This window comes from Brachyhypopomus gauderio, chromosome 4, assembly GCF_052324685.1.
Source record: "Brachyhypopomus gauderio isolate BG-103 chromosome 4, BGAUD_0.2, whole genome shotgun sequence".
Taxonomy (NCBI): Eukaryota; Metazoa; Chordata; class Actinopteri; order Gymnotiformes; family Hypopomidae; genus Brachyhypopomus; species Brachyhypopomus gauderio.
In genome coordinates, this window is record NC_135214.1 from 22,764,788 (window position 1) to 22,779,950 (window position 15,163).

The 15,163-nt window shown below is 42.5% G+C and overlaps 1 protein-coding gene across 3 annotated transcripts in view; it reads left to right on the plus strand.

Annotated features, from left to right (window-relative positions):
* The window catches only part of bicd2a (BICD cargo adaptor 2a), a 45,234-nt gene that overhangs the window by 14,651 nt on the left and 15,420 nt on the right, over positions 1-15,163 (plus strand). For all 3 annotated transcript variants that reach the window (XM_077003104.1, XM_077003102.1, XM_077003103.1), the window contains exons 3-5: positions 12,256-12,408; positions 14,088-14,243; positions 14,731-15,033. In XM_077003104.1, the coding sequence (XP_076859219.1) occupies positions 12,256-12,408; positions 14,088-14,243; positions 14,731-15,033 (612 nt within the window). The remainder of the gene's footprint in view (positions 1-12,255; positions 12,409-14,087; positions 14,244-14,730; positions 15,034-15,163) is intronic.

Here is a 15,163-nt window from a genome sequence, read left to right on the forward strand (position 1 = left end):
TCACACACACACAATAGGAAGAGCGGTGTTCAGTGACAGAGTGTTTAAGCACATTTAAGCACGTTTAACAGTGACTTGGAAGGTTTCTTCTGCTTGTAAATGATCCCACGTTTCATATGTAGGGCAAGAACGTGTCTGATAAACTGACCCAGAAACATGAGATATAATCACAGATAATCATGCAACTACAGTCTTCTTCAGTGTTCTTCTCACTGGATTGTCTTGGCTTCAGTGATTTACACCAAGTACCTTACCTTACACACACTTACCTTACACACACTTACCTTACACACACTTACCCTACACACACTTACCCTACACACACTTACCCTACACACACTTACCTTACACACACTTACCTTACACACACTTAGCCTACACACACTTAGCCTACACACACTTACCCTACACACACTTACCCTACACACATTTACCCTACACACACTTACCCTACACACACTTACCTTACACACACTTACCTTACACACACTTACCCTACGCACACTTACCTTACGCACACTTACCTTACGCACATTTACCCTACGCACACTTACCCTACGCACACTTACCCTACGCACACTTACCTTACACACATTTACCCTACACACATTTACCCTACACACTTTCCCTACACACACTTACCCTACACACACTTACCCTACACACACTTACCTTACACACACTTACCCTACACACACTTACCTTACACACATTTACCCTACACACACTTACCCTACACACACTTACCTTACACACACTTACCCTACACACACTTACCCTACACACATTTACCCTACACATACTTACCCTACACACACTTACCTTACACACATTTACCCTACACACATTTACCCTACACACATTTACCCTACACACACTTACCCTACACACACTTACCCTACACACACTTACCTTACACACACTTACCCTACACACACTTACCTTACACAACTTTTACCCTACACACACTTACCCTACACACACTTACCCTAAACATACTTACCTTACACACATTTACCCTACACACATTTACCCTACACATGCTTACCCTACACACACTTACCTTACACACACTTACCTTACACACACTTACCCTACACACACTTACCTTACACAACTTTTACCCTACACACACTTACCCTACACACACTTACCCTAAACATACTTACCTTACACACATTTACCCTACACACATTTACCCTACACACATTTACCCTACACACGCTTACCCTACACACGCTTACCTTACACACGCTTACTTTACACACGCTTACCCTACACACACTTACCTTACACACACTTACCCTACACACACTTACCCTACACACAATTACCTTACACACACTTACCCTACACACACTTACCCTACACACACTTACCCTACACACACTTACCTTACACACATTTACCCTACACACACTTACCCTACACACACTTACCCTACACACACTTACCCTACACACACTTACCCTACACACACTTACCTTACACACACTTACCTTACACACATTTACCCTACACACACTTACCCTACACACACTTACCTTACACACATTTACCCTACACACATTTACCCTACACACATTTACCTTACACACATTTACCCTACACACACTTACCTTACACACACTTACCTTACACATACTTACCCTACACATACTTACCCTACACATACTTACCCTACACATACTTACCCTACACACACTTACCTTACACACACTTACCCTACACACGCTTACCCTACACACACTTCCCAGGATATTGAGAAATATCTTTGTAAAATTAGGAAAGAGTCACCTCCATTTTTTTGTGTTAATGGCACGTCTCACGTGTCTGTACACATCGGCACCCGTTCCGCTCAGCCCCTCCCCCTGCCCCACCCTCCAATCGTGAAGCACATGCCCCACGTTTCTACTTGAGCTACCAATCAAAGACTAGCACTGCTCTGCTGGTTGGCTGAATGGCTATGTGTTGCCTGAAATAGGCTTGAGCAGTAGAGATCTTTATATTTGTGTGTGTAAAATCCCTTCAGTGCAGCTGTACTGACTAGAGCCCTGGAGTACCTTTCAAAAGACTTCACTGAAAATTCAATGTACACTTGCCTATAGAATGTCACCATTTACATCATGACTGGTGGAAAGAGCCAGTCGTCCATATTGTGTTTTACCACTGATCATAGTTAAAGGATCAAGATTTAGTGGCATCTGGCAGTGAGGTTGGAGATCGTATAGACCAGGGGTGCTCATTACGTCGATCGCGATCGACCGGTCGATCGCGAAGGAATGTGCGTAGATCGCGTCACATAAAATAGTAGTAGATGAATCGCACATCTGCACTGACGGTTGTATTTTGATTGACATTCACGGTAGCCAATCTGCAATCCACTCAACAAATTACGTTCGCCACCCCCCCCCCCCCCTCAACATATTACGTTCGCCACCCCCCCCCCCCCGCTCAACAAATTACGTTCGTAAAGATGATGTCATCGTTTACGACTGCATTAGTTACACAGCCCTAATATTTCAAGTGATGAGGTTACTTCAGATATGCAGAAATTGTATTGTTATGAAGTCTGCAAAAATACCTTAGAGATTTCACGTAAGATAATATCATATATATGATATTTTTACAAGGTAATATTATTGTTACTTATTCCGCATTGCCGCAGCATTTTATTGCTAATGCTAACTGGTTGCTTTGCATGTTAATTAATACAAGGTAACGTCAGAGTCATGGTGTGAAGCTCTTTTATTTTAGACCTCTACAGCTGCCGAGATCTAAATTTCCTGTTGCCATGGGAAGGAGGTGGAGAGAGGAGACCCTCCTAAATCTGCCATGTTCGGTTTTTTTATTCTAAAAAGACCGTTTCAATTTCTTGATTCTTGGATATAAGTTTTGGGAACGATGCTTGTAGTGTAGATCACAGATGCAAAGAGAATCCAGTTAGAAGAAGACTGAGGAACACAGTCGTAGTAGGACCTCTGGTTTTTGGGTTAGTTTAGCAGACTCAAATGTAGGATAATTTACAAGAAGCACAGCCAGGGTCACTGAACACTGCGAGTCTGTGAATGTGTCTGTTTACAGTAGTAATCCTGAGTGATGGGCTGTTGAACTGTTGCTGTGATTTAAGGGCTGTATTCTATAACAAGAGTGCAGTTTTTAGAACAGGATCAGTGCAACACACACACACACACACACATGCCAGTCCATAACCAACCTCATCTGTACACACACACACACGTTTTATTTGCCCCACCCCCATCTCAAGCCCCACACTGTCGTAAGTGCCCCAGGCGGGTCCAGCTGTGACCTTGCGATCACATTACAGCAGCGTGGTCTCTGGTGCTGGTAGAGACAGACCCCTCTGGTGCTCACAGGTCCAACCCTCTCTCTCTACTGCCTCTGAAGACCCACACACCCCCCCAGGGCCTCTCGCATCCCCCACTTGATTCTGATTTGTTTTTGCTGCTGTGTAAAATGGTGAGTGCTACTTTTGTCTGACCTGGGGTCAGTGCTGCGCTCAGTACAGTTGGGCTGTGCTGAAAAGCTGTTTTTTATTTTCTCTACACAAAATATTTTTGGACTGCTGCAGAGGCGGTTATCCTGTGTGTGTGCACGTGTGTGTGTGCACAGTATGTATGACTGGAACGATCCACCAGAGAGAACACGTGACCTGAAGGCAGGGTTATTATGGCTGCTTTTACCACAGCCTAGCTATGAGAGACAGATGTGTGTGTGTGTGTGTGTGTGTGTGTGTGTGTAGGTGTGTGTGTGTGTGTGTGTGTGTGTGTGTGTGTGTGTGTGGGGTGGGGGGTAGTGGGAGAAAGAAACCAGGTCAAGGGAGGAATGGGTTGAGTCATGGACAGAAGGAAGCAGAGAGTGGGGGGATGGTGTGTGAGTCACACACACACACACACACACACAGATGGAGAGAGGGAAGGATGGAGAGATGGAGAAAAGCCCCTGGAGAGATGGGGGAGGGGAGTTGTGGTTGTGCTAACATGTCTGCCGGGGAAGCCCTGTTCTTTCAAGAGGAAAATCAGTGCAAGAAAACAATAGTATATATGTACCCAAACACCCAGAGTACAGTAGACAACCATATATCTACACCTAAACATAAACACCCAGAGTACAGTAGAGACAACCATATATCTACACCTAAACATAAACACCCACAGTACAGTAGAGACAACCATATATCTACACCTAAACATAAACACGCAGAGTACAGTAGAGACAACCATATATCTACACCTAAACATAAACACCCAGAGTACAGTAGAGACAACCATATATCTACACCTAAACATAAACACCCAGAGTACAGTAGAGAGAACCATATATCTACACCTAAACATAAACACCCAGAGTACAGTAGACAACCATATATCTACACCTAAACATAAACACCCAGAGTACAGTAGACAACCATATATCTACACCTAAACATAAACACCCAGAGTACAGTAGAGACAACCATATATCTACACCTAAACATAAACACGCACAGTACAGTAGAGACAACCATATATCTACACCTAAACATAAACACGCACAGTACAGTAGAGACAATCATATATCTACACCTAAACATAAACACGCAGAGTACAGTAGAGACAACCATATATCTACACCTAAACATAAACACCCAGAGTACAGTAGAGACAACCATATATCTACACCTAAACATAAACACGCAGAGTACAGTAGAGACAACCATATATCTACACCTAAACATAAACACCCAGAGTACAGTAGACAACCATATATCTACACCTAAACATAAACACCCAGAGTACAGTAGACAACCATATATCTACACCTAAACATAAACACCCAGAGTACAGTAGAGACAACCATATATCTACACCTAAACATAAACAACACCCACAGTACAGTAGAGACAACCATATATCTACACCTAAACATAAACACCCAGAGTACAGTAGAGACAACCATATATCTACACCTAAACATAAACACCCAGAGTACAGTAGAGACAACCATATATCTACACCTAAACATAAACAACACCCAGAGTACAGTAGAGACAACCATATATCTACACCTAAACATAAACACCCAGAGTACAGTAGAGACAACCATATATCTACACCTAAACATAAACACCCAGAGTACAGTAGACAACCATATATCTATACCTAAACATAAACACCCAGAGTACAGTAGAGACAACCATATATCTACACCTAAACATAAACACCCAGAGTACAGTAGAGACGACCATATATCTACACCTAAACATAAACACCCAGAGTACAGTAGACAACCATATATCTACACCTAAACATAAACACCCAGAGTACAGTAGACAACCATATATCTATACCTAAACATAAACACCCAGAGTACAGTAGAGAGAACCATATATCTACACCTAAACCTAAACACCCAGAGTACAGTAGACAACCATATATCTACACCTAAACATAAACACCCAGAGTACAGTAGAGACAACCATATATCTACACCTAAACATAAACACGCAGAGTACAGTAGAGACAACCATATATCTATACCTAAACATAAACACGCAGAGTACAGTAGAGACAACCATATATCTACACCTAAACATAAACACCCAGAGTACAGTAGAGACAACCATATATCTACACCTAAACCTAAACACCCAGTGTACAGTAGAGACAACCATATATCTACACCTAAACATAAACACCCAGAGTACAGTAGAGACAACCATATATCTACACCTAAACATAAACACCCAGAGTACAGTAGACAACCATATATCTACACCTAAACATAAACACCCAGAGTACAGCAGAGACAACCATATATCTATACCTAAACATAAACACGCAGAGTACAGTAGAGACAATCATATATCTACACCTAAACATAAACACCCAGAGTACAGTAGACAACCATATATCTACACCTAAACATAAACACCCAGAGTACAGTAGAGACAACCATATATCTATACCTAAACATAAACACGCAGAGTACAGTAGAGACAATCATATATCTACACCTAAACATAAACACCCAGAGTACAGTAGAGACAACCATATATCTACACCTAAACATAAACACCCAGAGTACAGTAGAGACAACCATATATCTACACCTAAACATAAACACGCAGAGTACAGTAGAGACAACCATATATCTATACCTAAACATAAACACGCAGAGTACAGTAGAGACAACCATATATCTACACCTAAACATAAACACCCAGAGTACAGTAGAGACAACCATATATCTACACCTAAACCTAAACACCCAGTGTACAGTAGAGACAACCATATATCTACACCTAAACATAAACACCCAGAGTACAGTAGAGACAACCATATATCTACACCTAAACATAAACACCCAGAGTACAGTAGACAACCATATATCTACACCTAAACATAAACACCCAGAGTACAGCAGAGACAACCATATATCTATACCTAAACATAAACACGCAGAGTACAGTAGAGACAATCATATATCTACACCTAAACATAAACACCCAGAGTACAGTAGACAACCATATATCTACACCTAAACATAAACACCCAGAGTACAGTAGAGACAACCATATATCTATACCTAAACATAAACACGCAGAGTACAGTAGAGACAATCATATATCTACACCTAAACATAAACACCCAGAGTACAGTAGAGACAACCATATATCTACACCTAAACATAAACACCCAGAGTACAGTAGAGACAACCATATATCTACACCTAAACATAAACACCCAGAGTACAGTAGAGACAACCATATATCTACACCTAAACATAAACACGCAGAGTACAGTAGAGACAATCATATATCTACACCTAAACATAAACACCCAGAGTACAGTAGAGACAACCATATATCTACACCTAAACATAAACACCCAGAGTACAGTAGACAACCATATATCTACACCTAAACATAAACACCCAGAGTACAGTAGAGACAACCATATATCTACACCTAAACATAAACACCCAGAGTACAGTAGACAACCATATATCTACACCTAAACATAAACACCCAGAGTACAGTAGAGAGAACCATATATCTACACCTAAACCCAAACACCCAGAGTACAGTAGAGACGACCATATATCTACACCTAAACATAAACACGCAGAGTACAGTAGACAACCATATATCTACACCTAAACATAAACACCCAGAGTACAGTAGAGACAACCATATATCTACACCTAAACATAAACACCCAGAGTACAGTAGACAACCATATATCTACACCTAAACATAAACACCCAGAGTACAGTAGAGAGAACCATATATCTACACCTAAACCCAAACACCCAGAGTACAGTAGAGACGACCATATATCTACACCTAAACATAAACACGCAGAGTACAGTAGAGACAACCATATATCTACACCTAAACATAAACACCCAGAGTACAGTAGAGACAACCATATATCTACACCTAAACATAAACACCCAGAGTACAGTAGACAACCATATATCTACACCTAAACATAAACACCCAGAGTACAGTAGAGACAACCATATATCTACACCTAAACATAAACACCCAGAGTACAGTAGACAACCATATATCTACACCTAAACATAAACACCCAGAGTACAGTAGACAACCATATATCTACACCTAAACATAAACACCCAGAGTACAGTAGAGAACCATATATCTACACCTAAACCTAAACACCCAGTGTACAGTAGAGATAACCATATATCTACAACTAAGCAAACACCCAGAGTACAGTAGAGAGAACCATATATCTACACCTAAACCTAAACACCCAGTGTACAGTAGAGACAACCATATATCTACACCTAAACATAAACACCCAGAGTACAGTAGAGACAACCATATATCTACACCTAAACATAAACACTCAGAGTACAGTAGACAACCATATATCTACACCTAAACCTAAACACCCAGAGTACAGTAGACAACCATATATCTATACCTAAACATAAACACGCAGAGTACAGTAGAGACAACCATATATCTACACCTAAACCTAAACACCCAGAGTACAGTAGAGACAACCATATATCTATACCTAAACATAAACACCCAGAGTACAGTAGAGACAACCATATATCTACACCTAAACATAAACACCCAGAGTACAGTAGAGACAACCATATATCTACACCTAAACATAAACACCCACAGTACAGTAGAGACAACCATATATCTATACGTAAACATAAACAACCAGAGTACAGTAGAGACAACCATATATCTACACCTAAACATAAACACCCAGAGTACAGCAGAGACAGGCGACTATATATCTCCATATTTGGATGTAAACCTCTCTCCCTTCATGCAAGCTGTGCAGCTGCCTGCTGTGGCATTCACTACAACCCATAAATGTTCAACACAGCCCTGTGTGTAAGTTAGGGTCAGACACCATACCTATCAGAGGCCTGGTGCACACTTAGTCACGACATGCAGCTTGTACGTGTAGCACCTACAAATCCTCTTGTAATTTTATAAATGTGTTATGCTAATGTTGGAGACCCGTGTGTCTAATAAAAGGCTCCAGGGAGGCCTCAATCACTTGCCTGAGTAAATATTTACCATTTACTGACAGGCATACATCTGGTTACCTCAGGCCCCCTCATCGGGCCCCCTCCTCAGTCGATGTCTTCTCTAAGTAACCGTATCTACTGTTGCCTTACTCATTTGATTAACGTCCTGGTTGGGAGGTTGTGGCCCTGTTTTCTAATTGAGTTTGTCTGCCGCTGTGATTGGTTTCAACTGGAGCTCGAAATTCATAAAAGGGTGTGATGACCTTCAGACAAAAAGGCAAAGGTGGACAGGTCAGCGTGCGAGGGAGAACAGCTGGACGGAGAGGCAAACAGATGGTTTTGTCCCCACCACCCTTACAACTCACGTTTTATAACTACACAGTGCGAGAGAATGCATTGTGTAATGTTTGATAAATCAGTGGTAGAGAAAACATGGTAACAAAAGACAGACCACCCACACACACATACACACATACACACACACACACACACACACACACACACACACACACACACACACACACACACACACACAGATCCACAGTAAAGTTGTGGTGTGTGAATGTGTTTGCTCTCACTCTTGATTGGCGTGCCTTCTGGCTGTCGTACTGTCACAGCAGAGTGCACACATTGATAGAAGATAGTGCTGTTGGTCCCCTGGGATATTCACATTTTCATGGATACTGTAATACAGTGCATGTGGTGTGTGTGCTGTACAGCGATTTATACAGTTGCTGATGAATATTGTAGTATTTTGACGTGTTTGATGGTTGAGAAACATCTTTGGCCCCAGTACTGACCCGAGGGGCACCGGAGGAAAGGAAGTGACATGGCAAAAACCGTTTGACATTAGTGGCTCCCGGATGAAAAACGGTTGTGATCTGGTTTTACGCAGAAAGTAACGTAAGGTAGGGGACAGAATCCCAGACAGGATGTCCTGCTTGGAAAACACGCAGCACTGCTTGTCTGATTTTGTGGATTGCATGTGTTTGACAAACTCCACCTCAAACTGCCGCCTTCTTTCAGACACACAAGGCGTACGCTCCACTTTTCCTCATTAAACCGCCTGAACGTAATGGACCGGTTCGGCCAGAGAGCACACGTGAGTGTAAGTGTGGTGTGTTTGAGTGTCACAGAGGAGCATGCAGGACTTTCAGAACATACTGAGAACATCAGCACCATCTTTACATTCCTTTGTCGTCCTGGTGAGGGTTCGACGTAAACAATGGCCCTGTGAATGCTCACCTTGTACAAGGTGTGTATGATTAACAAGTTGGCTAACAGTTCTGTGAAAGTCCAGTCCCAAAATACAAGGACTCATCCAGAACAGTAGGTCCTGCTCCAAAGCCGGGATTACGAGACCTCTTAATAAGTCCAACTATTCAAATCATTTTTATATTCCTTGAGGTGTTAGGATTACCAGTGCTGTGGATTGGCGGTGCTTTAAGAATTCCTGCTTTGCTTTGCTGAATAATTCATGAACATGTGGCGTAAGCACTCTACCTCCGCTGACCTTGGATCACTGCCAGATTTTTCTTTCTTTCGCCCGCTCTTTCCAACACTCACCCGCTCTACGCTGTCGGACTGTTGTAAAAAGATTTACATGCTTCTCATGGCGTGTGTAGAGGTGTGGTTGTGGGTGCGGGTGTAGGTGTGTGCGTGTGCAGTAAAACATTAATGCTTCATTAAACGTGCTAATAGAGAATGTAGACGTTATGAGGTCACGTCAACCGTAAACTATAGTCGGAACGCATCTCCACAGGGAACGTGTGGAGCAGGTACACGTCACTAACCTCACGCAGATCTCCTCAAAACTAGACCCGTCTGGCTGACCAAACAGGAAGGCGTTTTGAATATTACAGAGTAGACATCAGCATGAAAAAACAAATCTCTCTCATCTTCTGACATGTTCGCATCTATGAAATTTGAATGCAAATACATTTTTTGGGGGGTTGTGGTTCTAATGCTTGTGTACTAATTATGCTTAGTTTTTTAATGTGAGGTTTTGATAGCATGTAGAGTCTAGTGTTGAGTCCTTGTGACATGCAAAAGCAAACGTGATTTATTAATGATTTTTGAATATTACTGTATAATAATCTGGGTGCTGTGGACACGTGGAGCTGTGTGTCTGTTGGGTATGCCAGAGTTTTGCCCTGTGCAAAACAGGTAACACCCACTCTCATTATACATGCTGGTGGCCTCATGAATATTAATGTGTTAATTGGCCTGAGTAGTTTGTAATTCATTGTAATTCATGAGACTGAAAGGATCGTGGGCCTGGTAATTTGAGGCTCTTTCTGCAGCTCTGTGCAAATACGCACCACTGTTCCTTTAAAAGGCAACAACAGTGTAATATAAGACACAGACAGCAGCATGGTCAGAATATGCTGATTACTTCATTGTGCTATTGTTGGCGGGTTCCTAAAATAATCAGGAAGTATAAATCTTTAACAAGATGGGATATTTTGACTTTGAGAATTTTGCTAGACCTTTTTAAGGTTACAGTGATTTGCATTAGTAAATATTATTAGTACATATGTTTGGTGGTTTGACACACACATCTACAGCCATCTGATCCAGCCAGATTCCCTCATTTGCATGATTTGTAAGGGGGAGCGATTATGCAAATGTAGCATAAATGGGCGGAGTTACCACACACTAGATTTGACTCGAATTGACCTGAGAAGCCCAAGCTGATCTGTTAACCTCGGCATCTTAAGTGCGAGGGGGCGGGGGGTGTGACCAGGTCGTTAGCCTGTTATATAACTGCTTGGTGAAGGAGCAGGTGTCACGGAGTCACACATCAATTACCCCAACAATGTGCTGCACATGGATAAGATCGATAAAGTAATAAGAAACATTGTAAATGCAAAATGAAACAATCAATATGATGGGTCGTTAACAAAAGAAATACAAACAAAGTAAGATGATGGACAGAAAAAAATATTCTAAAAAATATATATTTTTAGTCTTGATTTAATAATGTTAACAGATGAAGTCTCAAAGCAGTGACAAATCACACTTGGAATTTAAATAAGACCATGGAAAAGACAGACATATAATGATGTGACTTAATGGCCCTTTTATTGATCCAGTACAGGTTAATGATGCATCATCTTACTGCTACACAGAAAACTCATGTACACATCTACATCAACACAGCCAGGCAATACTTAGAACACTTGGGTATAAACACACGCCAGATGACACAAAATGGCTGAGGAGCCGTGGCTGAGGGTTGGTGGAGAGATCTCAGTGGTGTTAATCCCAGGGGCTGATGGAGAAGTCTCAGCGTTGTTAATCCCAGGGGCTGCCTGTGTGCTCCAAACGAGAAAGACAGAAAGAAGGAAAGAAGGGGCGGAGAAAAGGCGGTGCTGAAGATTGGCCCGTATCTGCCAGACTCCGCCCCCCTGCCCTCTGCATTATGTAGAAGGATGTCAGCTTGGCCAGAGGCCACACTCAAGAACACGCGTGTGTTCGACGCGTGTGAGAAAGGAGTGTCATTCCACAATAACTACCTTCGCTTTCATTTCCCAGAAATCACCATCTGCATTTCCCGCATGTATTCTTTCAGAGCCCCAGTACAGTTCACTAAATCCATCCTGAGGTGTGTGGTTTCCATGACAACTGAGAATAACCTCCCTCTCGGGCAGTTATTGGAGCGCACACACACACGCGCACACACACACATACACTGATGCTGTTGTGTTTTCTGTCTTACAGAACAGTCAGATGGTGGAACTGCAGAGATCTCGTCTCCGTGACGACATTAAAGAGTACAAGTTCCGTGAGGCTCGTCTGCTGCAGGACTACAGCGAGTTGGAGGAGGAGAACATCACCCTGCAGAAACACGTGTCTGTGCTCAAACAGAGTCAGGTAGCATCACCGATTACTTTAACATCACCCTGCAGAAACACGTGTCTGTGCTCAAACAGAGTCAGGTAGCATCACCGATTACTTTAACATCACCCTGCAGAAACACGTGTCTGTGCTCAAACAGAGTCAGGTAGCATCACCGATTACTTTAACATCACCCTGCAGAAACACGTGTCTGTGCTCAAACAGAGTCAGGTAGCATCACCGATTACTTTAACATCACCCTGCAGAAACACGTGTCTGTGCTCAAACAGAGTCAGGTAGCATCACCGATTACTTTAACATCACCCTGCAGAAACACGTGTCTGTGCTCAAACAGAGTCAGGTAGCATCACCGATTACTCACCGACTACTTTAAAATCATCGTACAGAAACAAGTCTGTGTGCTCAAGCAGAGACAGGATATTTCACTGATTGCTAAATAATGTCTATTGCAAACAGAAAGCTGTGTTTTGCAAGCATGTATTCACAAATTTGTTTTGCTAAAAAATGGGCAATTCACTTGTAGAAATATGCCTCTGTGCTCAAACAAGCTATGCAACACCTAGTTATAGTCAAATATATTTACCCAGTTATAGTCAAATACACGTCCCTTGCAAAAGCATAGAGAATTTTGTATGTGTGTTTACATCATATATAAAGAACAATAGGTTATGTTTAATATTCCAACAGTAATGGTGCAATTTACAGGATTTCATATTATTTTTCGGCCTTCTAATCTTACAAAGAGTAAAACTGAATTAAAGACATTATATTAACTTCCTTTAATTAGAATTAAAGGAGTTCAATTTAAATGTATTTCATTTAATATAGTCAATGCCACATAACCACATAATTCAGTGTAATTACACTGAATTATGTGGTTATGTGGCATTGACTATATAAAATTTATTTAGGCAGATTTAGGCTTGAATTCCATTGAATCCAAAACTGGGTTTTGATATTACTCAGTCCACACCAGAGCTGATTTAATTAAGATAAATAATCAGAATAAAGCCTCTTTTAAAGAAAGGTCTGATTCCATTACTAATAAAAAAAAGGTTCACATTAAGGTGGGGGGGCAACAAAGCACATTAGACCTCATCTGACACCCAAGACCGTCTCATGTCCCCTCCTCGTGTCCTCATGTCCCCTCCTCGTGTCCTCATGTCCCCTTCTTGTGTCCTCGTGTCCCCTCCTCTTGTCTCGTCCTCATGTCTCCTCCTCGTATCTCCTCCTCATATCTCCTCCTCGTGTCCTCATGTGTCCTCCTCGTATCTCCTCCTCATATCTCCTCCTTGTGTCCTCATGTGTCCTCCTCGTATCTCCTCCTCGTGTCCTCATGTCTCCTCCTCATATCTCCTCCTCATATCTCCTCCTCGTGTCCTCATGTGTCCTCCTCGTATCTCCTCCTCATATCTCCTCCTCGTGTCCTCATGTCTCCTCCTCATATCTCCTCCTCATATCTCCTCCTCGTGTCCTCATGTGTCCTCCTCGTATCTCCTCCTCATATCTCCTCCTCGTGTCCTCATGTCTCCTCCTCGTATCTCCTCCTCATATCTCCTCCTCGTGTCCTCATGTCTCCTCCTAATATCTCCTCCTCGTGTCCTCATGTCTCCTCCTCATGTTCGCTCCTCGTGTCTCCTCCTTGTGTCCTCATGTCTCCTCCTCATGTCTCCTCCTCGTGTCTCTTCCTCCAGGTGGAGTTTGAAGGGCTGAAGCATGAGATCCGTCGCCTGGAGGAGGACACTCAGTTCCTGAATAGCCAATTGGAGGACGCCATCCGTCTGAAGGAGATAGCCGAGCGGCAGCTGGGAGAAGCCCTGGAGACCATCAAGACTGAGAGGGAGCAGAAGGCAAGAACTCTAGCAGAACCTGTACTGTACCTAGAACTCCAGCAGAACCTGTACTGTACCTAGAACTCCAACAGAACCTGTACTGTACCTAGAACTCCAACAGAACCTGAACTGTACCTAGAACTCCAGCAGAACATGTACTTTACCTAAAACTCCAGCAGATCCTGTACTGTACCTAGCATGAGAGTCTAGAACGTTCACTATTACTGTATCCAATATAGGTTGTGTCATAGGAGATATTTCCAGATATGGGTTGTTAAGGATAATTAAATAAGGATAAATATCATATGTTACTAAGTTAGTAAGACCTGTTAACTGAGACTACAGATAGTGGTTGAAGCAATATGAATTTGACCCTCACCTAATTAGCTTACATTCTTTATAATGGATTAGTTATACTTGAGTGCACTGATATTATCTTCTAGCCATTTATGCTTTCTGAATTGCTGGTTTCACTGACTACATTTCAATTCCTACGTTCCTGCAGGCGGCCTTGAGGAAGGAGCTCTCACACTACATGAGCATCGGAGACTCCATGTACCACAACGCACTGAACATCTCTCTGGACGGCCTGAAGTTCAGCGACGACGCCGCGACGGAACCCAACAACGACGACCCCGTCCATGGTTACGAGAACGGTTTCGAGAAGATCCCTGACGCTGGCGACGAAAACCGCGTCTCCACGCCCAAGAAAAGCACGCTGTTCCAGCCTGCCCCGAGTCTCGTGGACGACCTTCTGAGCGAACTCAACATCTCTGAAATCCAGAAGCTCAAACAGCAACTCGTGCAGGTAACGCCGGGCCGTCATGAGAGCATCTCGCCATACGTTTTGATCTGTGTGCTGTTACAGCACACTGGAGATACCAGAGATGCTGACTTCAGAAGCATTTGTCCATTTCATTACGTTAATACTAGATCTC